We start from the raw sequence: 26,495 nt of genomic DNA on the forward strand, positions 1-26,495 counted from the left end.
AGGGGTTAAAATTACTATTCTAACTCCAGGGGGTGCACCAGTAGGGTAAGTGTTGGATAGTGTAGGGGTAAAAATTACTATTCTTACTCCAGGGGGTGCAACAGTAGGGTAAGTGTTGGATAGTGTAGGGGTTAAAATTACTATTCTTACTCCAGGGGGTGCACCAGTAGGGTAAGTGTTGGATAGTGTAGGGGTTAAAATTACTATTCTAACTCCAGGGGGTGCACCAGTAGGGTAAGTGTTGGATAGTGTAGGGGTTAAAATCACTATTCTAACTACAGGGGGTGCAACAGTAGGGTATGTGTTGGATGGTGTAGGGGTAACAATTACTATTCTAACTCCAGGGGGTGCAACAGTAGGGTAAGTGTTGGATAGTGTAGGGGTTAAAATTACTATTCTAACTCCAGGGGGTGCAACAGTAGGGTAAGTGTTGGATAGTGTAGGGGTTAAAATTACTATTCTAACTCCAGGGGGTGCACCAGTAGGATAAGGATAGTGTAGGGGTACAATGCGTTGTAATGGTATGTGTTGTAATCCCTGCGTTGTAGTGACATGTGATGTAGTGTCATGCGTTGTAATGGTATGCGTTGTAAAGCCTGCGTTGTAGTGACATGCGTTGTAGACGATGTTGCGATGTAATGACTGCGTTGTAAGTGTAGTGCGATGTAATGACTGCGTTGCAAAGGTTGTTTCCTGCCTTGGAGAGCCAGCCCTGTTCACGCACACTAAGGATGCAGGGATAAGATGTAAACAGTGCATGGGGGATGGGGGACAGGAAAGAGAAAGAACCGCAACACTCTGACCCTTCCGGCTCCCAAGAGCAATGCTTACAAACCTTAAGTCTGCCTAGGGACAGGGTCCTAACTCCTTACCCGCCTCTTGGACCTCTACTCACACGGTTAACCCCTTACTGACCTCAGAGGGTTTCACCTCTCTCCTCCAAGCCCTCCTATGGCGATTAACCCTTTACTAACCTCTTGTCTGAGGCCTCCTTCCTCAGACCCTCCCTGACCGCAAGGAGGCTCTCACGTGTTTTACACCTTGTGCTTTTAATGCTGCATTTTATTTTAGTTTCTGTTTCAGCCGCTCCTGGTCTCTCCAGTTGGTGTCCTCACCAGAGAAAACAAGCATTTTCAATGAAATAGGTCTCGCAATTGTGAGATATTGAGCTCTTGGCATCGTAAATGATAATGCCTTTTATTGATGTTTAATAAACCTGCAGTAATAAAAGGCATTGGCGATTACAATACCAATAGGTTAAAGTTTCAAAAATGCAAGACCTATTGCATTGCAAATGCTTGTTTACCAAAAACCTCGAGGTCGGCATTACCCCTTCAGATACAGTTGCGTTTTGTACCAAAAAAGTGGGGGGAAGGCGTGTTGTGCTGATCGATTCTGCCCATTTGAACCACGGACTGTATATTATCTATAATGGATGAATGAGGCCGGCCCACTGTGTGTGGTTTGATCACCTACGTAAATTACACAGTGTTGTGAGCAACACCCTCCTGGTGCAGTTTCTTGACTAACTGCAGAACAGTGGTGTGGTGCAGCTTTGACAGTTTTCGTTTTTGTCCCTTAAATGCGCCCTCACCTTTGGCACTCAAATGCACCCTCAGCCTTCACACTCGAATGCGCCCTCACCTTTGGCACTCAAATGCACCCTCAGCCTTCACACTCGAATGCGCCCTCACCTTTGGCACTCAAATGCACCCTCAGCCTTCACACTCGAATGTGCCCTCACCTTTGGCACTCAAATGCACCCTCAGCCTTCACACTCGAATGCGCCCTCACCTTTGGCACTCAAATGCACCCTCAGCCTTCACACTCGAATGCGCCCTCACCTTTGGCACTCAAATGCACCCTCAGCCTTCACACTCGAATGTGCCCTCACAGTTGCCACCTTAAAACACCCTCTGCTCTTAAATGCGCCCTCAACCTCAGCTTTGGCACTCAAATGCACCCTCAGCCTTCACACTCGAATGTGCCCTCACCTTTGGCACTCACATGCACCCTCAGCCTTCACACTCGAATGCGCCCTCACCTTTGGCACTCAAATGCACCCTCAGCCTTCACACTCGAATGCGCCCTCACCTTTGGCACTCACATGCACCCTCAGCCTTCACACTCCAATGCGCCCTCACCTTTGGCACTCAAATGCACCCTCAGCCTTCACACTCCAATGCGCCCTCACCTTTGGCACTCAAATGCACCCTCAGCCTTCACACTCAAATGCACCCTCAGCCTTCACACTACAATGCGCCCTCACCTTTGGCACTCAAATGCACCCTCAGCCTTCACACTCAAATGCACCCTCAGCCTTCACACTCGAATGCGCCCTCACCTTTGGCACTCAAATGCACCCTCAGCCTTCACACTCCAATGCGCCCTCACCTTTGGGACTCACATGCACCCTCAGCCTTCACACTCGAATGCGCCCTCACCTTTGGCACGCACATGCACCCTCAGCCTTCACACTCCAATGCGCCCTCACCTTTGGCACGCACATGCACCCTCAGCCTTCACACTCGAATGCGCCCTCACCTTTGGCACTCAAATGCACCCTCAGGCTTCACACTCGAATGCGCCCTCACCTTTGGCACTCACATGCACCCTCAGCCTTCACACTCCAATGCGCCCTCACCTTTGGCACTCAAATGCACCCTCAGCCTTCACACTCCAATGCGCCCTCACCTTTGGCACTCAAATGCACCCTCAGCCTTCACACTCAAATGCACCCTCAGCCTTCACACTACAATGCGCCCTCACCTTTGGCACTCAAATGCACCCTCAGCCTTCACACTCAAATGCACCCTCATCCTTCACACTCGAATGCGCCCTCCCCTTTGGCACTCAAATGCACCCTCAGCCTTCACACTCCAATGCGCCCTCACCTTTGGCACGCACATGCACCCTCAGCCTTCACACTCCAATGCGCCCTCACTTTTGGCACTCAAATGCACCCTCAGCCTTCACACTCCAATGCGCCCTCACCTTTGGCACTCAAATGCACCCTCAGCCTTCACACTCCAATGCGCCCTCACCTTTGGCACTCAAATGCACCCTCAGTCTTCACACTCGAATGCGCCCTCACCTTTGGCACTCAAATGCACCCTCAGCCTTCACACTCCAATGCGCCCTCACCTTTGGTACTCACATGCACCCTCAGCCTTCACACTCCAATGCGCCCTCACCTTTGGCACTCAAATGCACCCTCAGCCTTCACACTCCAATGCGCCCTCACCTTTGGCACTCACATGCACCCTCAGCCTTCACACTCCAATGCGCCCTCACCTTTGGCACTCACTTGCACCCTCAGCCTTCACACTCCAATGCGCCCTCACCGTTGGCACTCAAATGCACCCTCAGCCTTCACACTCCAATGCGCCCTCACCTTTGGCACTCACATGCACCCTCAGCCTTCACACTCCAATGCGCCCTCACCTTTGGCACTCACATGCCCCCTCAGCCTTCACACTCCAATGCGCCCTCACCTTTGGCACTCACATGCACCCTCAGCCTTCATACTCGAATGTGCCCTCACCTTTGCCACCTGAAAACACCCTCTGCATTTAAATGCGCCCTCAACCTCAGCTTTGGCACTCAAATGCACCCTCAGCCTTCACACTCGAATGTGCCCTCACCTTTGGCACTCACATGCACCCTCAGCCTTCACACTCGAATGCGCCCTCACCTTTGGCACTCACATGCACCCTCAGCCTTCATACTCGAATGTGCCCTCACCTTTGCCACCTGAAAACACCCTCTGCATTTAAATGCGCCCTCAACCTCAGCTTTGTCACTCGAATGCACCCCCAACCTCAGCTCTGGCATTCATAGGTACCTTCGGTTCCATTATACTCAATGCTTCAAATGTGCAGGCATTGTCCGGTGCTGTGTACCGGCACTGTTTCAATTTGAAAGGGAGAGTACCAGCACTTCAGCACTGCTGCAAAACATTTAATGGAAAGTACCGGCACTTCTTAGGAGTAAGCAGGCACTCTAAAGAGTGAATACCTGCAATGCTCCTGTTCCATCTATAGCACTGACTGACCAGTGTTACAACAATTTGAATCTCACCTATAACATACAATGGGACCACGCTGACGCATCACGAGCCACGCTCAGGCACAGAGGCCTAACGTAAAATGGCGGTCCCAGCTGCCTCTCCCTTATATCCACCCGTTCGAGCATAAGGGGTCCAGGGATGGTGGGGGTGACCTCCCTGCAGGACGACCATCGCCCCCGCCCCAGGCCTGCGTTATCCTGCAGGCACAAAGAGAAGCAAGGAGAAGAGAGAAGCAAAGACAAGAGAGGAGCAAGGAGAAGAGAGAAGCAAGGAGCAAAAGAGAAGCAAGGAGAAGAGAGAAGCAAAGACAAGAGAGGAGCAAAGAGAAGAGAGACGCAAGGAGCAAAAGAGAAGCAAGGAGAAGAGAGAAGCAAAGACAAGAGAGGAGCAAGGAGAAGAAAGAAGCAAAGACAAGAGAGAAGCAAGGAGAAAAGAGAGAAGAACGAAGAAGAGAGAAGCAAAGACAAGAGAGAAGCAAGGAGAAGAGAGAAGCAAAGACAAGAGAGGAGCAAGGAGAAGAGAGAAGCAAGGAGCAAAAGAGAAGCAAAGAGAAGAGAGAAGCAAGGAGCAAAAGAGAAGCAAGGAGAAGAGAGAAGCAAAGACAAGAGAGAAGCAAGGAGAAAAGAGAGAAGAACGAAGAAGAGAGAAGCAAAGACAAGAGAGAAGCAAGGAGAAGAGAGAAGCAAAGACAAGAGAGGAGCAAAGAGAAGAGAGAAGCAAGGAGCAAAAGAGAAGCAAAGAGAAGAGAGAAGCAAGGAGCAAAAGAGAAGCAAGGAGAAGAGAGAAGCAAAGACAAGAGAGAAGCAAGGAGAAAAGAGAGAAGAACGAAGAAGAGAGAAGCAAAGACAAGAGAGAAGCAAGGAGAAGAGAGAAGCAAAGACAAGAGAGAAGCAAAGACAAGAGAGGAGCAAGGATAAGAGAGAAGCAAGGAGCAAAAGAGAAGCAAGGAGAAGAGAGAAGAAAAGACAAGAGAGGAGCAAGGAGAAGAGAGAAGCAAGGAGCAAAAGAGGAGCAATGAGAAGAGAGAAGCAAAGAAAAGAGAGGAGCAAAGAGAAGCAAGGAGCAAAAGAGAAGCAAAGACAAGAGAGGAGCAAGTAGAAGAGAGAAGCAAAGACAAGAGAGAATCAAGGAGAAAAGAGAGAAGAACGAAGAAGAGAGAAGCAAAGACAAGAGAGAAGCAAGGAGAAGAGAGAAGCAAGGAGCAAAAGAGGAGCAAGGAGAAGAGAGAAGCAAGGAGCAAAAGAGAAGCAAAGAGAAGAGAGAAGCAAAGACAAGAGAGGAGCAAAGAGAAGAGAGAAGCAAGGAGCAAAAGAGAAGCAAGGAGAAGAGAGAAGCAAAGACAAGAGAGAAGCAAAGACAAGAGAGGAGCAAGGATAAGAGAGAAGCAAGGAGCAAAAGAGAAGCAAGGAGAAGAGAGAAGAAAAGACAAGAGAGGAGCAAGGAGAAGAGAGAAGCAAGGAGCAAAAGAGGAGCAAGGAGAAGAGAGAAGCAAGGAGCAAAAGAGAAGCAAAGAGAAGAGAGAAGCAAGGAGCAAAAGAGGAGCAAGGAGAAGAGAGAAGCAAGGAGCAAAAGAGAAGCAAGGAGAAGAGAGAAGCAAAGACAAGAGAGGAGCAAAGAGAAGAGAGAAGCAAGGAGCAAAAGAGAAGCAAGGAGAAGAGAGAAGCAAGGAGCAAAAGAGGAGCAAGGAGAAGAGAGAAGCAAGGAGCAAAAGAGAAGCAAGGAGAAGAGAGAAGCAAAGACAAGAGAGGAGCAAAGAGAAGAGAGAAGCAAGGAGCAAAAGAGAAGCAAGGAGAAAAGAGAGAAGAACGAAGAAGAGAGAAGCAAAGACAAGAGAGAAGCAAGGAGAAGAGAGAATCAAAGACAAGAGAGAAGCAAGGAGAAAAGAGAGAAGAACGAAGAAGAGAGAAGCAAAGACAAGAGAGAAGCAAGGAGAAGAGAGAATCAAAGACAAGAGAGGAGCAAGGAGAAGAGAGAAGCAAAGACAAGAGAGAAGCAAGGAGAAAAGAGAGAAGAACGAAGAAGAGAGAAGCAAAGACAAGAGAGAAGCAAGGAGAAGAGAGAAGCAAAGACAAGAGAGGAGCAAGGAGAAGAGAGAAGCAAGGAGCAAAAGAGAAGCAAGGAGAAGAGAGAAGCAAAGACAAGAGAGGAGCAAAGAGAAGAGAGAAGCAAGGAGCAAAAGAGAAGCAAGGAGAAGAGAGAAGCAAGGAGCAAAAGAGAAGCAAGGAGAAGAGAGAAGCAAAGACAAGAGAGGAGCAAGGAGAAGAGAGAAGCAAAGACAAGAGAGAAGCAAGGAGAAAAGAGAGAAGAACGAAGAAGAGAGAAGCAAAGACAAGAGAGAAGCAAGGAGAAGAGAGAAGCAAAGACAAGAGAGGAGCAAGGAGAAGAGAGAAGCAAGGAGCAAAAGAGAAGCAAGGAGAAGAGAGAAGCAAAGACAAGAGAGGAGCAAAGAGAAGAGAGAAGCAAGGAGCAAAAGAGAAGCAAGGAGAAGAGAGAAGCAAGGAGCAAAAGAGAAGCAAGGAGAAGAGAGAAGCAAAGACAAGAGAGGAGCAAGGAGAAGAGAGAAGCAAGGAGCAAAAGAGAAGCAAGGAGAAGAGAGAAGCAAGGAGCTAAAGAGAAGCAAGGAGAAGAGAGAAGCAAAGACAAGAGAGGAGCAAGGAGAAGAGAGAAGCAAAGACAAGAGAGAAGCAAGGAGAAAAGAGAGAAGAACGAAGAACGAAGAAGAGAGAAGCAAAGACAAGAGAGAAGCAAGGAGAAGAGAGAAGCAAAGACAAGAGAGAAGCAAAGACAAGAGAGAAGCACGAAGAAGAGAGAAGCACGAAGAAGAGAGAAGCACGAAGAAGAGAGAAGCAAGGAGAAAAGAAAAGCAAAGGGAAGAGAGGGCAAGAGAAGAGCTGAAACTTGGAGATGCGAAAAGAAAGGCAGAGAAAGGAACTGCAATAGAGGGGAGGTCGAGACAAAATGACAGAAAAAATAGATCTGTGTGAGGAGTGATGAGGGAAAGTAGGGTAGAAAGGGAGACGCTTGACAATAGCGAAGACGTGAAATGAGAGAGAACAGGTGTGTGAACAGGAAGGTGACCAGCGGGTGAAAAACGCAGGCAAGACAGAGCACGAGGCAGACAGAACATGAGGCGCACAGAAAAGGAGAACGGAGAAAGAGGTGAATGTAGTGTGTAAGAACAAGATATAGAAAGTGGAAAAAGACAATCAGGGCAGACAACATTACCTCAGCCCAGGTGTGCAATGTTCAGCCAATCCTGGCTTTTACGTCACACTACTTTGCATTCTGGGGCCTGTAGTTTCAGAAGCTGTTCTGGTTAAATAGGGCTGGCGTAGCGCAAAGTCGTAGTGTGGCATTGCGGCGCTTTTCGATACTCCGGGCTTGGGCTGTCCAGCGTCAGCTGCAGGAGTGGACGCACCTGGGAGCTGTTTAACAAAGCGCATGCGCCGTATACTGTGAACACGCGTGAACTCCTGGGGCCCGATTCACAGAACTAACTTAAGACAAAATCCTAAACTTACTACTTTTGGTATTCACAGAAGATAGGATTTTGTCTTAAGTTTGTCTTAAGACAGACTTAGTACAAACTTAAGACAGACTTAAGACAAAATCCTAACTTAAGTCTGTCTTAAGTTTGTCTTAAGACAAACTTGAGACAAACAGTAGCTCCATTAAATAGTGTTGTATCTCCAACAGATAGTGATGAACCTCCATCAGAGAGTGCATTTCCTCCATTGGATAGTGCAGCCCCTCCATTAGAAAGTGTTGTACCTCCATCAGATAGAGGTGTACCTTCATTTGACATCCATCAGTTAGTGCAGTACTACCAGCAGACAATACCACATCCAGGATAAAATGTGTTTATTGGAAGTACCTCAGGCAGACAGTACAGTGCCTCCATTTTACATTACCTTTATCAGGTAGTTCTGTACCTCCATCGGATAGTGCTTGTAAGAAATGGGGGTTACCCAAATCTCCAAGGGGGTAGCATGGAACCAAGCGGGCAGGCCAAACTTCGGAGGACATGTGAAGCACTCACGCAGTACCCACAGACGGCACACCAGGCACACCACAAAAGAGGCAGGACACTAGCTTGAGTTGGAAAAATAAGTAGTTTAGTATCTCCAACCTGCAAGGCAAACATGCATCAACAGAGGTATCACAACACAGCGCCAACTGGCACCAGAGCCAAGTGTATCGGGGGGGGGAGTGGGAGGGGGGAATTATTTACATGGGAAGTAAGGGCTGAGTCTGTAAGCCCAAAGCTGAAAATAAAGAAGAAGGTTTACATTGTTATTAAATAAACCTGGGGTCACAATGGCGGGGCCAACTTAGGCTCTCATCCTTGGTAGTTTAACGCCAACCCACCCCTGTAAAAGAAAACTTCAGGGTATCACCGTAAATCCCAACAAACAGGAACACCTGTATTAAATAAGCAGTGGGATATAACCAGGGGCCTGGAATGACACGTCAGGCCAACCTATAGACCAACATTAGGCAGAACACCCAGTACTAACATCAGGTAGGGGCAATACTTCTGGACCAGGAACACCTGTAATAAAACAGCAAGGCTTCCTCTACCATAAACCTAGGGGTATCAAACATCAGGCGAAGCAGGCCTAAATCAAGGGGCAGAAACCCATCCATCCAGAATACACATACCCCTAGACATCACATTAAGCCCGGAAGGTAACCATCTTATCTGGTGTGTATCAACACTTCATTCAGCAGGGTCCGGGCTGGTCTAATCCCATCCACCCGGGGTCACCAACCTAGTCCTGAGCACCTGGGCATAAACATATAGTTTGGATGTCAGGCCTAAACATTTCAGGCAACATCAGGCAACAGGTAAGAATGTGCATTTCATTAGGCATATCACCTGGCTCTGCGTATCAAACCTTGACATGAGCAGGTAACGTTCAGTAGGCAACCATTTGCACCCTTATACTTCTAGGCTCCCTTAGACTTTCCCTTCCTCAGGCTTCCATGATCACTGGGGACCTCAGGGCAACCCATACAGTAGGAACCCATATTTGCAATGAGGGGGAATGAGGCTCTCTACCACAAAATATTCAATAAGGGCAACCGGCTTGCTCCCGAGTTGCCTGGTAGGACAGTTAGGTGCAGGCGATTTAGGGCAGTTCAATACTTCTCGAGCCCAAGTTGCAGGTGACCTCTGCCAGACGGGGCGCCTGATAAGGTAACACAGTCCCCGGGGCGGGCACCGGCAATGTACCCCGTTGCCCTCTCTATCCCCCACACAGTTAAACGTATGCCCCACTCACCGGGCTCCCCTCGATGGCTCCTGCGGGGCTCGGTAGGTTCTGCAGGCGTCCTCTGGGATCTCCTCTGCAGTGGGGACCAGGCACCGACAATGTGCCTCGAGGGCCCTGCCGCACAGCACTTGCGTCGCGGGGCTCTCCCCAAACTGGGTCACGGACTGCAGGCCGGGCGGTTCCCAACGTCTTTGCGGCCAGGGAAGACACTGCTCAAATGCCTCGCAGTCCCTACACTTCTCTCTCCTCACCGCGGTCAGCTGGCGGCAGGCACAAGGAACAGGTGGGGCTCTTTCTCGGCTTCCCCCGGGTCCCTCCTCGCTCACAGGGACCCGGGACTTCAAAGTGGCCTTCGTGAGGCTGCCGGCTTCTTTGGGGGCGGGGGGGCCAGCGCAGGGGAGGCTCCCGCCCAGCTCCTTCACTATCGTGGGGCTTCCCTGTCCAACCGGGGCTCTCCGGCTTCTCAGCTCTCCCTCTTGCAGGCAGCCGTCGCCCTTCCCGCGGGGCTCCTCTCTTCACGAGAGCCCCGCCGACACCGGCGCTCTTCCTCCTTCCCCCGGGCCCCTCACTCCGGCCCGGGGCACTCACCGGCGGGGTGGCCTCCCGCTCCGGTCTTCAGCAATGGCTGGCTTCTTCCGCAGCTTCTGAGGAGGCGGGGCAGGCACCGATCCTGTGCCTCGAGGCCCCCCCTCCTCACTTACGGCGGCCTCTTCTCTGGCTGCCGACCTCAATCGGGGCTCCCTCTTCACCACGAGAGCCCCGCAACACCTCCGTTGGCTACGCCCGGGTTCCCTCGGCCTCACGGGAACCCGGGGCTTTTCGGCAGCTTCCGCGGACTTCTTCCTGCTGCCCGGCTGGGCAGCCAATCCGTGCGCGGCAAGGGCGGGGGGCGGCCAATGACGCGGCCGGGCACCCCCGTCACGTGACGCGGGCCCTGCCGGCTTCAGGGCCATGCGCGGCCCTCCCTTCACATCGGCGGCCCTCTCCTGGCACCGGGGGCCGCCGCGACGATGCCGAACACGGCGGGGTTTCCTCAATGGCAGCTCTGGGCTGCGGCGGTGAGGACGGCCGCAATAAAGGGTAGGCTCCCTTCTATTTCATTATTTCTTTAGCGGCAAGCGCGCCAAAACGAGGGTAGGCTCCTCCAACGCTGTGCGGTAGACACAGTTCCCTCAGGCCACACGGCGCTATTCACAGCGCACTGCTCCTCCCGTTGCCCACAGCTCTCAGGGCCAACAGCACTCCGGGGGCCACACCAGCCCCAGCCCTTCTCACCCCACAGCGCTTGGCAGGCAGTCCAGGGGCAGGTTAACTGAGGCAGGTCAGCGTGACACAGTTCCTCGGGGGCGCAATCCTCCCCGGGCAGCTCCTCCCAGTCCAGCGCTTCCACAGGGGCCACAACTTCCCAAGGAGGGCGGACAGTCCCAGTACAGTTTCTCAGGGGCCCCTTCCTTACCTCCTGGGCGCTCCTTTCGCGCTGCGCTGGCGTAATTCACGGTCCCTAATATTGACAGGGACCTGGGTGGGCCCTCATAATTCAGGGCCCCAAGGGACAGCAGAGTAGGGGGGGGTTTAGGGGTACAGGACCCAGCTCACAGGCCCATGTGGCGGTAGCACCTCGCAGCAGGTCCCCTCTCTTTCTTGTCCCAGCTCTGACTGACTCTCTGGTGGCACTTCCTCCTTACTTATACCCTCCTTCCAGGCAGTGCCAGAACCTTGTAGAATGTTGGCAAAGCTGGCCTAAACTGTCTCAAGGGGAGAGGGTGAGCACCCTGGGTGCCAGGCCTTCCCTCCAAAAGCTAGGGGTGGCTGGGTAATATCATCTAGACCGCTGACCTATGCCAGTCCGGTGGCAAAACCCATGGCCATGGCATCCATTTTAAACATAGGACATTGCAGTCAGGTGCATTTTTAAAATGGGGAAATTTACAAGTGCTCACACCATTACATAGCATTCAATTTTAACAAGGTGTCTCACACCACTCATGGCCTATACAGGTTTAATCCCATGGGGGAGACATCCTAGACAAGGGGGTCAAAAGTGAAAAATGTTGGGGGAAAAGGCCAAGTCCAACAGTGCTGTACCTCCATCAGATAGTGCTTGTTAGAATCGGGGGTCTCTGGTTGGCACAGGTATGCACTTGTGACAAACAGGGACCCTCTCCTCTAGTCAGGGTAAGAGAATTACTCCTTAAATATAACCCCTGCTCACCCTCTAGGTAGTGTGGCGCGAGCAGACAAAGCTAATCTTCAGGGCGATAGTTGAGTTAAGCATTTATGACCATATACAGCAGAATTACAAACCCACCACAAATGGACACCAGGCATGAGTTTTGTATCAAAAATACGGGTACTTTATATAAGAGTAAGTAGTTATGCAGATTTATCACAAGACCAATATAATTTTGAAGAATGGGGCCACAGTACTTGCGTTTTGGGAAAAGACTTCTTTCAAGTTCTTAATATTGCTTAATTCACAACGCCCACTGGTTTCCAAACACTGTTCCACACTACTTGGGCACAGTTCGTGAAGAGGGTGCGCTGAGTAGCGCACTGGCGTACTCTGTGCGGGTCGAACCGGGCGACCCTACCGATGCACACGCGTCTCGTGGTGCGGGGCGTACGACGCAGCCGGCTTTCACAGAAGGGTACGAGTCGTAGGATGGCCGTGCGACTCATTCGTGTATAAAGACAGTGCGGGGAAAACAAACGTTGCGGACCCCGAGTCCGATGCGAACTCCAGCCGGAGTTTGCAGGGCCCAGTACCTTGTTGTTGATGCTTTGGCGGAGCGCTAAGACCCACACGGCGTTCTTCGTGAGGGACGCGTCGTACTCCTCGAATACGCGTCGGTGGGCGCCGCGTACCTTCGGGTCTTTTGGGGGCTTGATGCTTCCGGGCAGGCGGGCAGGGCATGGGGCCTTCAGTACAGACCGTACTGGGGGCTCTGCAGGGTGCGTCGCAGCCGGTCAGATGCAGGAGGGCAAAAGCGTGGCAGCCGGGTACGTTTCAACGTACGGGCCGTCGGAGACTAGGCATCGCGCTCTGATCCAATTCCTGCGGGAGGGGTGAGGGGGCACACCACGAGCTCCAGTAACAGGCAAGGTGACAGGGGAGCAGGTGGCCCGGCCCAGCGTGGAGAGAGCGGCTCGAACATGAGCGGGGCTCTCAGCGGGCAAGGGCGGCCAGGCTCCTGATTGTCACGACCCTAGGAGGGGGCGGGGGCACCAAAAGTCACAGCTCCGGTGGGAAGGAAGCACACAGCTCGACAGAAGACGGGCGAAGGCAAAATGAGTCCAATGGTCCTGGGTCTCAGGTCAGGGGGCTAGCTCAAGATCAAGCCCTTGGGGATTGTTTCAGGCACAAAGGTAACAACGTCCTTTCTGGTCTTTTCCTCTCCTTCCTCAGCAAGGCACCAACTGCAGGCTAGTCCTCCAGGTCAGGGACAGTCTCTCCTCCTTCAGCTTCTTCTTGGTCCTTCTAGTCGGGCAGAGGTTCTTCATGGTCACAACAGGATCTGATTTGTTAGGAGCAGAGCTCCTCTTTTTATACACAGTTTCTTTTGTCTTTTCAGGCCAGGGGGGCCTTTGTATAGTCCAATTCAGTTCTGGAGCACTTTGTTTTGCAGACTCTGGCTTCTTCTTTCAGAGAGCAGGGCAAGGACATCAGACGCTCTCCAGGGGGTGGAGCCAGCATTGTGGTGGCAGAGCACAGCCCTATTCAGAGTCAATGGCACTCCCCCCACCTATCCTGGGGGTAATCCCTCTATTCACCACCTGGCAGCCCAGACTGTCCCCTGGAATCCCCCAGCCCTGTCACTCACAGAAACCAGACAGCAGATACACATCCTAGCAGAGGCGGGCTGAAATGGTCAGGCAAGCAAATGCTAACTTTCTAAAAGTAGCATTTGCAAACACAGGATATCAAAATAAACTTTACTAAAAGAAGTATTTTATTATTCTGAGTTCAAGGCATACTAAACTTGACTTTCTACCATTTTCCCTGAGCCTGCTGGGATTATAGAGTGTAATAATTCCAGCAGCCCATTCTGGCCTATGAGAACAGGTAGCTTTACAATAGTGAAAAATGAAAATGGCTGTAATTCACTATTAGAACATGCTAGACACATCAGGGCTTGTCCTACCTTATGCTTACAATGCACCCTGCCCTAGGGCCTACCATAGGGGTGACTCACATGAAGTAAAGGGAAGGTTTAGAGGCTGGCAAGTGTGTGCACTTGCCCAGCCAGCATGACAGTACCAGACTGCACGCAGGTTCTGCAATGGCAGACCTTAGACAAGGCTGCTTCCAGCGCTGCAGACCCACTAGCAGCATTGGTATTTACAAGCCCTGGCACTACTGGTGCACTTTTACTGGCGACTGATAGTAAACCAAATAAGCCAATCATGGAAATCAATCAATGTATACACTTTATAGTAGGGAGAGCATATTCACTTTAGCACGGGTCAGCAGTGGTAAAGTGCCCAGAGTCATTAAACCAAACAAAAACAGGTCAGAGAGAATATTGGAGGAAGGCAAAAAGTTCAGGGATGACCCTGCCAAGAGGGCCAAGTCCAACAGCGCTGTACCTCCATCAGATAGTGATGTACCTCTATCAGGTAGTGATGTACCTCCATCACATAGTGCTGTATCTCCAATAGATAGTGCTGTACCTCCATCAAATACTGTGGTACCGCCATAGGATAGTGCAGTACCTCCAACAGCTAGTGGTGTACCTCCATCAGATAGTGCTGTACGTCCAACAGATAGTGCTGTACCTCCATCACACAGTGTGGTACCTCCATCGGATAGTGCAGTACTTTCAGCACATAATGTGGTACCTCCATTAGATAGTGCTGTACCTCCTTCAGATACTGCAATATAACTCCATCAGAGAGTGCAATAACTGCATTGGATAGTACCTCCATCAGATAGGGCTGTACCTCTATCACATAGTGATATACCTCCACCAGGTAGTGTTGTACCTCCATTATATAGTGCAGTAGCTCCATTAAATAGTGTTGTATCTCCAACAGATAGTGATGAACCTCCATCAGAGAGTGCAGTACCTCCATCAGAGAGTGCATTTCCTCCATTAGATAGTGTAGCCCCTCCATTAGAAAGTGTTGTACCTCCATCAGATAGAGGTGTACCTTCATTTGACAGGACATCAGTTAGTGCAGTACTACCAGCAGACAATACCACATCCTGGATAAAATGTGTTTATTGGAATTACCTCCAGCATACAGTACAGTGCCTCCATTTGACATTACCTCTATCAGATAGTTATGTTCCTCCATCAGATAGTGCTGTACCTCCATCACAGAGTGCTGTACCTCCATCACAGAGTGCTGTACCTCTATCAGATAGTGCTGTCCCTCCATCAGATAGTGTTGTACCTCCATCAGTTAGTGCTGTACCTCCATCAGATAGTGTTGTACCTCAATCAGTTAGTGCTGTACCTCCATCACAGAGTGCTGTACCTCCATCAGATAGTGCTGTACCTCCACCAGATAGTGCTGTACCTCCACCAGATAGTGCTGCCCCTCCATCAGATAGTGCTGTGCCTTTATCAGATAGTGCTGTCCCTCCATCAGATAGTGTTGTACCTCCATCAGATAGTGCTGTTCCTCCATCAGATAGTGTTGTACCTCCATCAGTTAGTGCTGTACCTCCATTAGATAGTGCTGTACCTCCATCAGATAGTGTTGTACCTCCAACAGAAAGTGCTGTACCTCCATCATATAGTGCAGTACCTCCATCACATGATGCTGTACCTCCATCAGATAGTTCGCTACCTCCATCAGATAGTGCTGTACCTCCATCAGATAGTGCTCTACCTCCATCAGATAGCGCTGTACCTCCATCAGATAGTGTTGTACCTCTATCAGATAGCGCTGTACCTCCATCAGATAGTGTTGTACCTCTATCAGATAGCGCTGTACCTCCATCAGATAGTGCTCTACCTCCATCAGATAGTGCTGTACCTCCATCATATAGTGCTGTACCTCTATCAGATAGTGCTGTACCTCCATCATATAGTGCTGTACCTCTATCAGATAGCGCTGTACCTCCATCAGATAGTGCTATACCTCCATCAGATAGTACTGTACCTCCATCATATAGTGCTGTACCTCTATCAGATAGTGCTGTACCTCCATCATATAGTGCTGTACCTCTATCAGATAGCGCTGTACCTCCATCAGATAGTGCTGTACCTCCATCAGATAGTGCTGTACCTCCATCAGTTAGTGCTGTACCTCCATTAGATAGTGCTGTACCTCCATCAGATAGTGTTGTACCTCCAACAGAAAGTGCTGTACCTCCATCACATAGTGCAGTACCTCCATCACATGATGCTGTACCTCCATCAGATAGTTCGCTACCTCCATCAGATAGTGCTGTACCTCTATCATATAGTGTTGTACCTCTATCAGATAGCGCTGTACCTCCATCAGATAGTGCTGTACCTCCATCATATAGTGCTGTACCTCTATCAGAGAGTGCTGTACCTCCATCAGATAGTGTTGTACCTCTATCAGATAGCGATGTACCTCCATCAGATAGTGCTGTACCTCCATCAGATAGTGCTGTACCTCCATCATATAGTGCTGTACCTCTATCAGATAGTGCTGTACCTCCATCATATAGTGCTGTACCTCCATCAGATAGTGCTGCACCTCCATCAAATAGTGCTGTACCTCCATCATCTAGTGCAGTACCTCCATCAGCTAGTGCAGTACCTCCAACAGGTAGTGCTGTACCTCGATCACATAGTGCTGTATGTCCAACAGATAGTGCTGTACCTCAATCAGATAGTTCTGTACCTCCATCTCATAGTGCTGTATCTCAAACAGATAGTTCTGTACCTCCATCACATAGTGTGGTACCTCCATCGGATAGTGCAGCACTTCCAGCACATAGTGTGGTACCTCCATCAGATAGTGCTGTTCCTCCATCAGATAGTGCAGTACCTCCGTCAGATAGTGCAGTACCTCCATCAGATACTGCAATAACTCCATCAGAGAGTGCAGTAACTCCATCGGACAGTACCTCCATCAGATAGGGATGTAACTCTATCACATAGTGATATATCTCCATCAGATAGTGCTGTACCTCCATTAGATAGTGCAGTAGCTCCATTAAATAGTGTTGTATCTCCAACAGATAGTGATGAACCTCCATCAGATAGTTCAGTACCTTCATCAGAGAGTACATTTCCTCCATTAGATAGTGCAGCACCTCCACCACCACCACGTGCACCACCTCCACATGCACCACCACGTCCACCACCACCATGTACACCACCACGTACACCTCCACCACATCCACCACCATTACCACGTCCACCTCCACGTCCACCAACACGTCCACCACCATCACGTCCACCACCATCACATCCACCACCACGTCAACCACCACCATGTCCACCACAACCATGTACACTACCAGGTTCACCATGTCCATCACCACCACCACGTCCACCAACACCACGTCCACCACCACCATGTCTACCACCATCACATCCACCACCACCACCACCACATACACCACCACCACCACATCCACCACCACCATGTCCACCACAACCACGCCCACCACCACGTCCACCACCACCACCACGTCCACCAGCACCACATCCACCACCATGTTCAACACATCCACCACCATGTCCACCACCACCACGTCCACCACCACCACTTCCACCACCACCACCACGTCTACCACCACCACCATGTCCTCCACCACATCCACCACCACCACGTCCACCACCACCATCACCCATGACAGGTAAAGTGTCAATGGAGGGCAGGGGTAATAGGAGTGTCAACCCCGGCTGTACATGGGACATTTAAGGATGCATTGGTGTGAGAAGACAGGAATAGGGGCTAGAAGTATTACACCACACCCAAGATACATTTTGAAGAGGTGCAATGTCACAGGGGCTCATGTAAAAGCACTCACAGCATCTCTATCTCACAGTGGCATACCTGCACGAGCCACTCACTCAAAACAAGCATTGGCATAGCCAATAGGTCTAGCCTTTGGGAACTTATAAGTGTTTAGCCATGCAACACTTGATGTTGTTGCACCAAGAATATTATGCTGCATAACTAAATACTTATAAGGTCCCAAAAGCTAGACCTATTGGCTATGCCAATGCTTGTTTTGACTTGACAGCACCTATTTTGGATGCAACTTACATGTCCTTCTACTAGACAGTACATCCACTAGATGGTGGCTCAGTTGAACTTTGCTTCCATCTGGCAACATCTTCATTGCGGAGAATTGTGATTGGACGGCGCCTCCGTTGAGGAGTCGCTCTGTTCTACAGCCTCTCCGTTGGGAATATTTCCATTAGATACTTGATCAAGTGCACGGAACAGGATTCAGACTTTCTTTGAATTAGCCAGCACCTCCATTAGACACCGCCTCCTTTTGAAAATATAACCATGGAGCAATGCGTCCATTTGGCTTCATATGACATTCAGTCCATTGGACAGCATCCTCAACAGATTTTCCCCTCATTGGACAGCTTCCTCATCAGACGTTCCCCCCATTGGACAGCATGCTCATCAGACATTCCGTCCATTGGACAGCATCCCCATCAAACGTTCCCTCTATTGGACAGCATCTTCATCAGACGTTCCCTCTATTGGACAGCATCTTCATCAGACGTTCCTTCCATTGGACAGCATCTATATCAGACAGCACCTCTATTATACCCCATCCCTACCTGAGAGCTCTCGCATTAGACAGGACTCAGTGGGAACACCTCTTGTAAGACGCGTGCTCCTTTAGAGAGTGTGGTATTATCATTTTGCAGTGTCTCCGATAGACAGTCACAGTGCAGCTCATACACTGGACAGTCATTCTATTGATCATTCCTTTATAATGCAGCACAGGGACCCCATCGCTCAGTACAGTGTCTTTGTTATGCAGTGGTTCCCTCGAGCAGTTTCTCATTAGGGCAGCATTCTAATGGACAGTCCAGTACCTCACTTGAACCTGAGCAGGAACATGGCGTGATGCTGGTTTGTGTCCCAAGGCAGACTTCCAGGCACCTGTTTGTAGCCACGCCCTCACACACGGCTTGTCTTTACTTCCAGGCACCTGTTTGTAGCCACGCCCTCACACACGGCTTGTCTTTACTTCCAGACATCTGTTTGTAGCCACGCCCTCACACAAGGCTTGTCTTTACTTCCAGGCACCTGTTTGTAGCCATGCCCTCACACAAGGCTTGTCTTTACTTCCAGGCACCTGTTTGTAGCCACGCCCTCACACAAGGCTTGTCTTTACTTCCAGGCACCTGTTTGTAGCCACGCCCTCACTCAAGGCTTGTCTTTACTTCCAGACACCTGTTTGTAGCCACGCCCTTACACACAGCTTGTCTTTACTTCCAGGCACCTGTTTGTAGCCACGCCCTCACACACGGCTTGTCTTTACTTCCAGACACCTGTTTGTAGCCACGCCCTTACACACGGCTTGTCTTTACTTCCAGACACCTGTTTGTAGCCACGCCCTCACTCAAGGCGTGTCTTTACTTCCAGGCCCCTGTTTGTAGCCACGCCCTTACACACGGCTTGTCTTTACTTCCAGACACCTGTTTGTAGCCACGCCCTCACACACAGCGTGTCTTTACTTCCAGACACCTGTTTGTAGCCACGCCCTCACACACGGCTTGTCTTTACTTCCAGGCACCTGTTTATAGCCATGCCCTCACTCAAGGCGTGTCTTTACCTCTGGACACCTGTTTATAGCCATGCCCTCACACACGGCTTGTCTTTACTTCCAGGCCCCTGTTTGTAGCCACACCCTCAACCAAGGCTTGTCTTTATTTCCAGGCCCCTGTTTGTAGCCACGCCCTCACTCAAGGCGTGTCTTTACTTCCAGGCACCTGTTTATAGCCACGCCCTCACACTGCTTGTCTTTACTTCCAGGCACCTGTTTATAGCCACGCCCTCGCTGAAGGGTTGTCTTTACTTTCAGGCACCTGTTTATAGCCACATCCTTACACACAGCTTGTCTTTACTTCCAGGCCCCTGTTTGTAGCCACGCCCTCACACATGGCTTGTCTTTACTTTCAGGCGCCTGTTTATAGCCACATCCTTACACACAGCTTGTCTTTACTTCCAGGCCCCTGTTTGTAGCAACACCCTCACACATGGCTTGTCTTTACTTCCAGGCACCTGTTTATAGCCACATCCTTACACACAGCTTGTCTTTACTTCCAGGCCCCTGTTTGTAGCCACACCCTCAACCAAGGCGTGTCTTTACTTCCAGGCACCTGTTTATAGCCACGCCCTCACTCAAGGCGTGTCTTTACTTCCAGGCACCTGTTTATAGCCACGCCCTCACACACAGCTTGTCTTTACTTCCAGGCACCTGTTTGTAGCCAAGCCCTCACTCAAGACTTGTCTTTACTTCCAGGCACCTGTTTATAGCCATGCCCTCACACACGGCTTGTCTTTACTTCCAGACACCTGTTTATAGCCACGCCCTCACTCAAGGCGTGTCTTTACTTCCAGGCACCTGTTTAGAGCCACGCCCTCACACACAGCTTGTCTTTACTTCCAGGCACCAGTTTGTACCCACGCCCTCACTCAAGGCGTGTCTTTACTTCCAGGCACCTGTTTAGAGCCACGCCCTCACACACAGCTTGTCTTTACTTCCAGGCACCAGTTTGTACCCACGCCCTCACTCAAGGCGTGTCTTTACTTCCAGACACCTGTTTATAGCCATGCCCTCGCTGAAGGGTTATCTTTACTTCCAGGCCCCTGTTTGTAGCCACGCCCTCACACATGGCTTGTCTTTACTTCCAGGCCCGTGTTTGTAGCCACACCCTCAACCAAGGCTTGTCTTTACTTCCAGGCACCTGTTTATAGCCACGCCCTCACACACAGCTTGTCTTTACTTCCAGGCCCCTGTTTGTAGCCACACCCTCAACCAACGCTTGTCTTTACTTCCAGGCACCTGTTTGTAGCCACGCCCTCACACACGGTTTGTCTTTACTTCCAGGCACCTGTTTGTAGCCACGCCCTCACACACGACTTGTCTTTACTTCCAGGCACCTGTTTATAGCCATGCCCTCACACACGGCTTGTCTTTACTTCCAGGCCCCTGTTTGTAGCCACACCCTCAACCAAGGCTTGTCTTTACTTCCAGGCACCTGTTTGTAGCCACGCCCTCACACACAGCTTGTCTTTACTTCCAGGCACCTGTTTGTAGCCGAGCCCTCACACACGGCTTGTCTTTACTTCCAGGCACCTGTTTGTAGCCACGCCCTCACACACGGCTTGTCTTTACTTCCAGGCACCTGTTTATAGCCACGCCCTCACACACAGCTTGTCTTTACTTCCAGGCACCTGTTTATGGCCACACCCTCAACCAAGGGTTGTCTTTACTTCCAGGCACCTGTTTATAGCCACGCCCTCACACACAGCTGGTCTTTACTTCCAGGCACCTGTTTGTAGCCAGGCCCTCACACACGGTTTGTCTTTACTTTCAGACACCTGTTTATAGCCACGCCCTCACACACAGCTTGTCTTTACTTCCAGGCACCTGTTTGTAGCCACGCCCTCACACACGGCTTGTCTTTACTTCCAGGCACCTGTTTGTAGCCACACCCTCAACCAAGGGTTGTCTTTACTTCCAGGCACCTGTTTGTAGCCACGCCCTCACACACGGCTTGTCTTTACTTCCAGACATCTGTTTGTAGCCACGCCCTCACACACGGCTTGTCTTTACTTTCAGACACCTGTTTATAGCCACGCCCTCACACAAGGCTTGTCTTTACTTCCAGGCCCCTGTTTGTAGCCACGCCCTTACACACGGCTTGTCTTTACTTCCAGGCACCTGTTTGTAGCCACGCCCTCACACACGGCTTGTCTTTACTTCCAGGCACCTGTTTGTAGCCACGCCCTCACACACGGCTTGTCTTTACTTCCAGACATCTGTTTGTAGCCACGCCCTCACACACGGCTTGTCTTTACTTTCAGACACCTGTTTATAGCCACGCCCTCACACAAGGCTTGTCTTTACTTCCAGGCCCCTGTTTGTAGCCACGCCCTTACACATGGCTTGTCTTTACTTCCAGGCACCTGTTTGTAGCCACGCCCTCACACACGGCTTGTCTTTACTTCCAGGCACCTGTTTGTAGCCACGCCCTCACACACGGCTTGTCTTTACTTCCAGGCACCTGTTTATAGCCACGCCCTCACACACAGCTTGTCTTTACTTCCAGGCACCTGTTTATGGCCACACCCTCAACCAAGGGTTGTCTTTACTTCCAGGCACCTGTTTATAGCCACACCCTCACACACAGCTGGTCTTTACTTCCAGGCACCTGTTTGTAGCCAGGCCCTCACACACGGTTTGTCTTTACTTTCAGACACCTGTTTTTAGCCACGCCCTCACACACAGCTTGTCTTTACTTCCAGGCACCTGTTTATAGCCACGCCCTCACACACAGCTTGTCTTTACTTCCAGGCACCTGTTTATGGCCACACCCTCAACCAAGGGTTGTCTTTACTTCCAGGCACCTGTTTATAGCCACACCCTCACACACAGCTGGTCTTTACTTCCAGGCACCTGTTTGTAGCCAGGCCCTCACACACGGTTTGTCTTTACTTTCAGACACCTGTTTTTAGCCACGCCCTCACACACAGCTTGTCTTTACTTCCAGGCACCTGTTTGTAGCCACGCCCTCACACACGGCTTGTCTTTACTTCCAGGCACCTGTTTGTAGCCACGCCCTCACACACGGCTTGTCTTTACTTCCAGGCACCTGTTTATAGCCACGCCCTCACACACAGCTTGTCTTTACTTCCAGGCACCTGTTTATGGCCACACCCTCAACCAAGGGTTGTCTTTACTTCCAGGCACCTGTTTATAGCCACACCCTCACACACAGCTGGTCTTTACTTCCAGGCACCTGTTTGTAGCCAGGCCCTCACACACGGTTTGTCTTTACTTTCAGACACCTGTTTTTAGCCACGCCCTCACACACAGCTTGTCTTTACTTCCAGGCACCTGTTTGTAGCCACGCCCTCACACACGGCTTGTCTTTACTTCCAGGCACCTGTTTGTAGCCACACCCTCAACCAAGGGTTGTCTTTACTTCCAGGCACCTGTTTGTAGCCACGCCCTCACACACGGCTTGTCTTTACTTCCAGACATCTGTTTGTAGCCACGCCCTCACACACGGCTTGTCTTTACTTTCAGACACCTGTTTATAGCCACGCCCTCACACAAGGCTTGTCTTTACTTCCAGGCACCTGTTTGTAGCCACGCCCTCACACACAGCTGGTCTTTACTTCCAGGCACCTGTTTGTAGCCACGCCCTCATACACGGCTTGTCTTTACTTCCAGACATCTGTTTGTAGCCACGCCCTCACACACGGCTTGTCTTTACTTTCAGACACCTGTTTATAGCCACGCCCTCACACAAGGCTTGTCTTTACTTCCAGGCACCTGTTTGTAGCCACGCCCTCACACAGGGCTTGTCTTTACTTCCAGACATCTGTTTGTAGCCAGGCCCTCACACACGGTTTGTCTTTACTTTCAGACACCTGTTTATAGCCACGCCCTCACACACGGTTTGTCTTTACTTTCAGACACCTGTTTATAGCCACGCCCTCACACAAGGCTTGTCTTTACTTCCAGGCACCTGTTTGTAGCCACGCCCTCACACACGGCTTGTCTTTACTTTCAGACACCTGTTTATAGCCACGCCCTCACACAAGGCTTGTCTTTACTTCCAGGCACCTGTTTGTAGCCACGCCCTCACACACAGCTGGTCTTTACTTCCAGGCACCTGTTTGTAGCCACGCCCTCACACACGGCTTGTCTTTACTTCCAGACATCTGTTTGTAGCCACGCCCTCACACACGGCTTGTCTTTACTTTCAGACACCTGTTTATAGCCAGGCTCTCACACAAGGCTTGTCTTTACTTCCAGGCACCTGTTTGTAGCCACGCCCTCACACAAGGCTTGTCTTTACTTCCAGGCACCTGTTTGTAGCCACGCCCTCACACACGGCTTGTCTTTACTTCCAGACATCTGTTTGTAGCCAGGCCCTCACACACGGTTTGTCTTTACTTTCAGACACCTGTTTATAGCCACGCCCTCACACACGGTTTGTCTTTACTTTCAGACACCTGTTTATAGCCACGCCCTCACTCAAGGCTTGTCTTTACTTCCAGGCACCTGTTTATAGCCACGCCCTCACACAAGGCTTGTCTTTACTTCCAGGCACCTGTTTGTAGCCACGCCCTCACACACGGCTTGTCTTTACTTCTAGGCCAGAACCCCTGCCTCACATCACCCTGTTCACCATACGCCCTCTGCAGTGACACTGGGAGAAGCCAACCAACTTGTACCTGCAAATCTGGCTACCAAGGAGATGGCAAGGTGTGCATTCCCATCAACCCTTGTGCCGTGCAGAACGGGGGCTGCCCGAGCAACTCAACCACATGTGTTTATGAAGCTCCAGGCAAGGTGAGTGTCACACCTGTGTTTGGGGGCAGCTAGTTATACACCTGTGTGTGGGGACAGCAAGATATACACATGTGTGTGGGGACAGTGACTTATACACCTGCGTGTGGGGGCAGCAAGTTCTACACCTGTGTGTGGAGACAGCGACTTATACACCTGTGTGTGGAGACAGCGAGATATCCACCTGTGTGTGGAGACAGCAAGTTATACACCTGTGTGTGGAGACAGCGAGTTATACACCTGTGTGTGGAGACAGCAAGTTATACACCTGTGTGTGGGGACAGCGAGTTATACACCTATGTGAGGGGACAGTGACTTATACACCTGTGTGTGGGGGAAGCAAGTTCTACACCTATGTGTGGAGACAGCGAGTTATACACCTGTGTTTGGGTACAGCGACTTATACACATGTTTGTGGAGACAGCGAGATATACACCTGTGTGTGGAGACAGCGAGTTATACACCTCTGTGTGGGGACAGTGACTTATACACCTGTGTGTGGAGACAGCCAGTTATACACCTGTGTGTGGGGACAGAGACTCATACACCTGTGTGTGGGGACAGCGAGTCATACACCTGAGTGTGGGGGCAGCGACTCATACACCTCATACACTCATACACCTGTGTGTATGGACAGCGAGATATACACCTGTGTTTGGGGACAGCCACTTATACACCTGTGTGTGGAGACAGCGAGATATCCACCTGTGTGTGGAGACAGCGAGTTATACACCTGTGTTTGGGGACAGCGACTTATACACATGTTTGTGGAGACAGCGAGATATACACCTGTGTGTGGAGACAGCGAGCTATACACCTGTGTGTGGGGACAGTGACTTTTACACCTGTGTGTGGAGACAGCCAGTTATACACCTGTGTGTGGGGACAGAGACTCATACACCTGTGTGTGGGGACAGCGAGTCATACACCTGTGTGTGGGGACAGCGAGTTATACAACTGTGTGTGGGGACAGCGAGTTATACAACTGTGTGTGGGGTCAGCGAGTTATACACCTGTGTGTGGGGACACCGAGTTATACACCTGTGTTTGGTTTCAGCGTGTTATACACCTGTGTATGGGGACAGTGACTCATACACCTAAGTGTGGGGACAGTGAGTTATACACCTGTGTTTGGGGACAGTGAGTCATACACCTGGGTGTGGAGACAGCGAGTTATACACCTGTGTGTGGGGACAGCGAGTTATACACCTGTGTGTGTTGGGACAGCGACTTATACACCTGTGTTTGGGGACAGTGTGTTATACACCTGTGTGTGGGGACAGTGAGTTATACACCTGTGTGTGGGGACAGTGACTTATACACCTGCGTGTGGGGGCAGCGAGTTCTACACCTGTGTGTGGGGACAGCGAGTTATGCACCTGTGTGTGGGTACACTAGGGTGCAGGGCAAGTGAGTCATACACCTGTGTATGGGAACAACAATTGATACATATGTGTGTGGGTACAATGATTTATATACCTGTGTGGGAACAGTGAGTTATGCCGCAGGGTGAGGGATGGTGAATTATACCCTTATGCGTTGAAGCACTAAGTTATACATTTGTCTACCAGCACAGGGAGTTATGCTCCAGGGTGCAAGTAAACTTGGGTGCAAGTAAACTTATCTATACACCTGTGTGTGGGAACAGTGATTTACACATCTGTGCGTACATACACTGAGTTAGATGTAAGGGTATTGGAAAGTGGGTTTTCACCTGCATTGGGTACTGTGTGCTGTGTATCTGTGGGTATAGTCTGGTTCACAACTGCACAGGTAAAGTCAAGTGTACCCGAGTGTGTGGGAAAAGGGAAATATATTTGTGTGTGGGATAGATCGAACTTCCTACAGGGAACAGCGAGTTATAATGTAAATCTGTTTTTGGGCCCATGGAGTTAGACATCAGTGTGTGGGGAAAAGTGAGTGAGACACCAATGTTTGGCAACAGTGGATCATAGATCAATGTGGGACCAGTAAGCGGTGCCCTTGTGCATCGGAAAAGTGTGTTATACAGCTGCGTGTGGGAAAAATAGGATATACATCTGTATGTGGGAAAATAGGTTATACATCTGTTTGTGGGAAAATAGGATATACATCTGTGTGTGGGTAAATTGGTTATACATGTGAGTGTGGGAAATTAGCTTATACATCTGTTTGTGGGAAAATAGGATATACATCTGTGTGTGGGTAAATTGGTTATACATGTGAGTGTGGGAAATTAGCTTATACATCTGTGTGTGGGAAAATAGGATATACATCTGTGTGTGGGAAAATTGGTTATACATGTGAGTGTGGGAAATTAGCTTATACATCTGTGTGTGGGAAAATAGGATATACATCTGTGTGTGGAAAAATTGGTTATACATGTGAGTGTGGGAAATTAGCTTATACATCTGTTTGTGGGAAAATAGGATATACATCTGTGTGTGGGTAAATTGGTTATACATGTGAGTGTGGGAAATTAGCTTATACATCTGTGTGTGGGAAAATAGGATATACATCTGTGTGTGGGAAAATTGGTTATACATGTGAGTGTGGGAAATTAGCTTATACATCTGTGTGTGGGAAAATAGGACATACATCTGTGTGTGGGAAAATAGGATATACATCTGTGTGTGGAAAAATTGGTTATACATGTGAGTGTGGGAAATTAGCTTAT

The 26,495-nt window shown here is 50.2% G+C and overlaps 1 protein-coding gene across 1 annotated transcript in view; it reads left to right on the forward strand.

The window, feature by feature from the left end:
• Nucleotides 1–26,495, forward strand: part of STAB1 (stabilin 1) — a 756,575-nt gene that overhangs the window by 144,271 nt on the left and 585,809 nt on the right. Inside the window, exon 9 of the mRNA XM_086939405.1 lies at nucleotides 23,646–23,842. Coding sequence (XP_086795531.1) covers nucleotides 23,646–23,842 — 197 coding nt within the window. The remainder of the gene's footprint in view (nucleotides 1–23,645; nucleotides 23,843–26,495) is intronic.

This window comes from Lissotriton vulgaris, chromosome 9, assembly GCF_964263255.1.
Source record: "Lissotriton vulgaris chromosome 9, aLisVul1.2, whole genome shotgun sequence".
NCBI classification, from domain to species: domain Eukaryota; kingdom Metazoa; phylum Chordata; class Amphibia; order Caudata; family Salamandridae; genus Lissotriton; species Lissotriton vulgaris.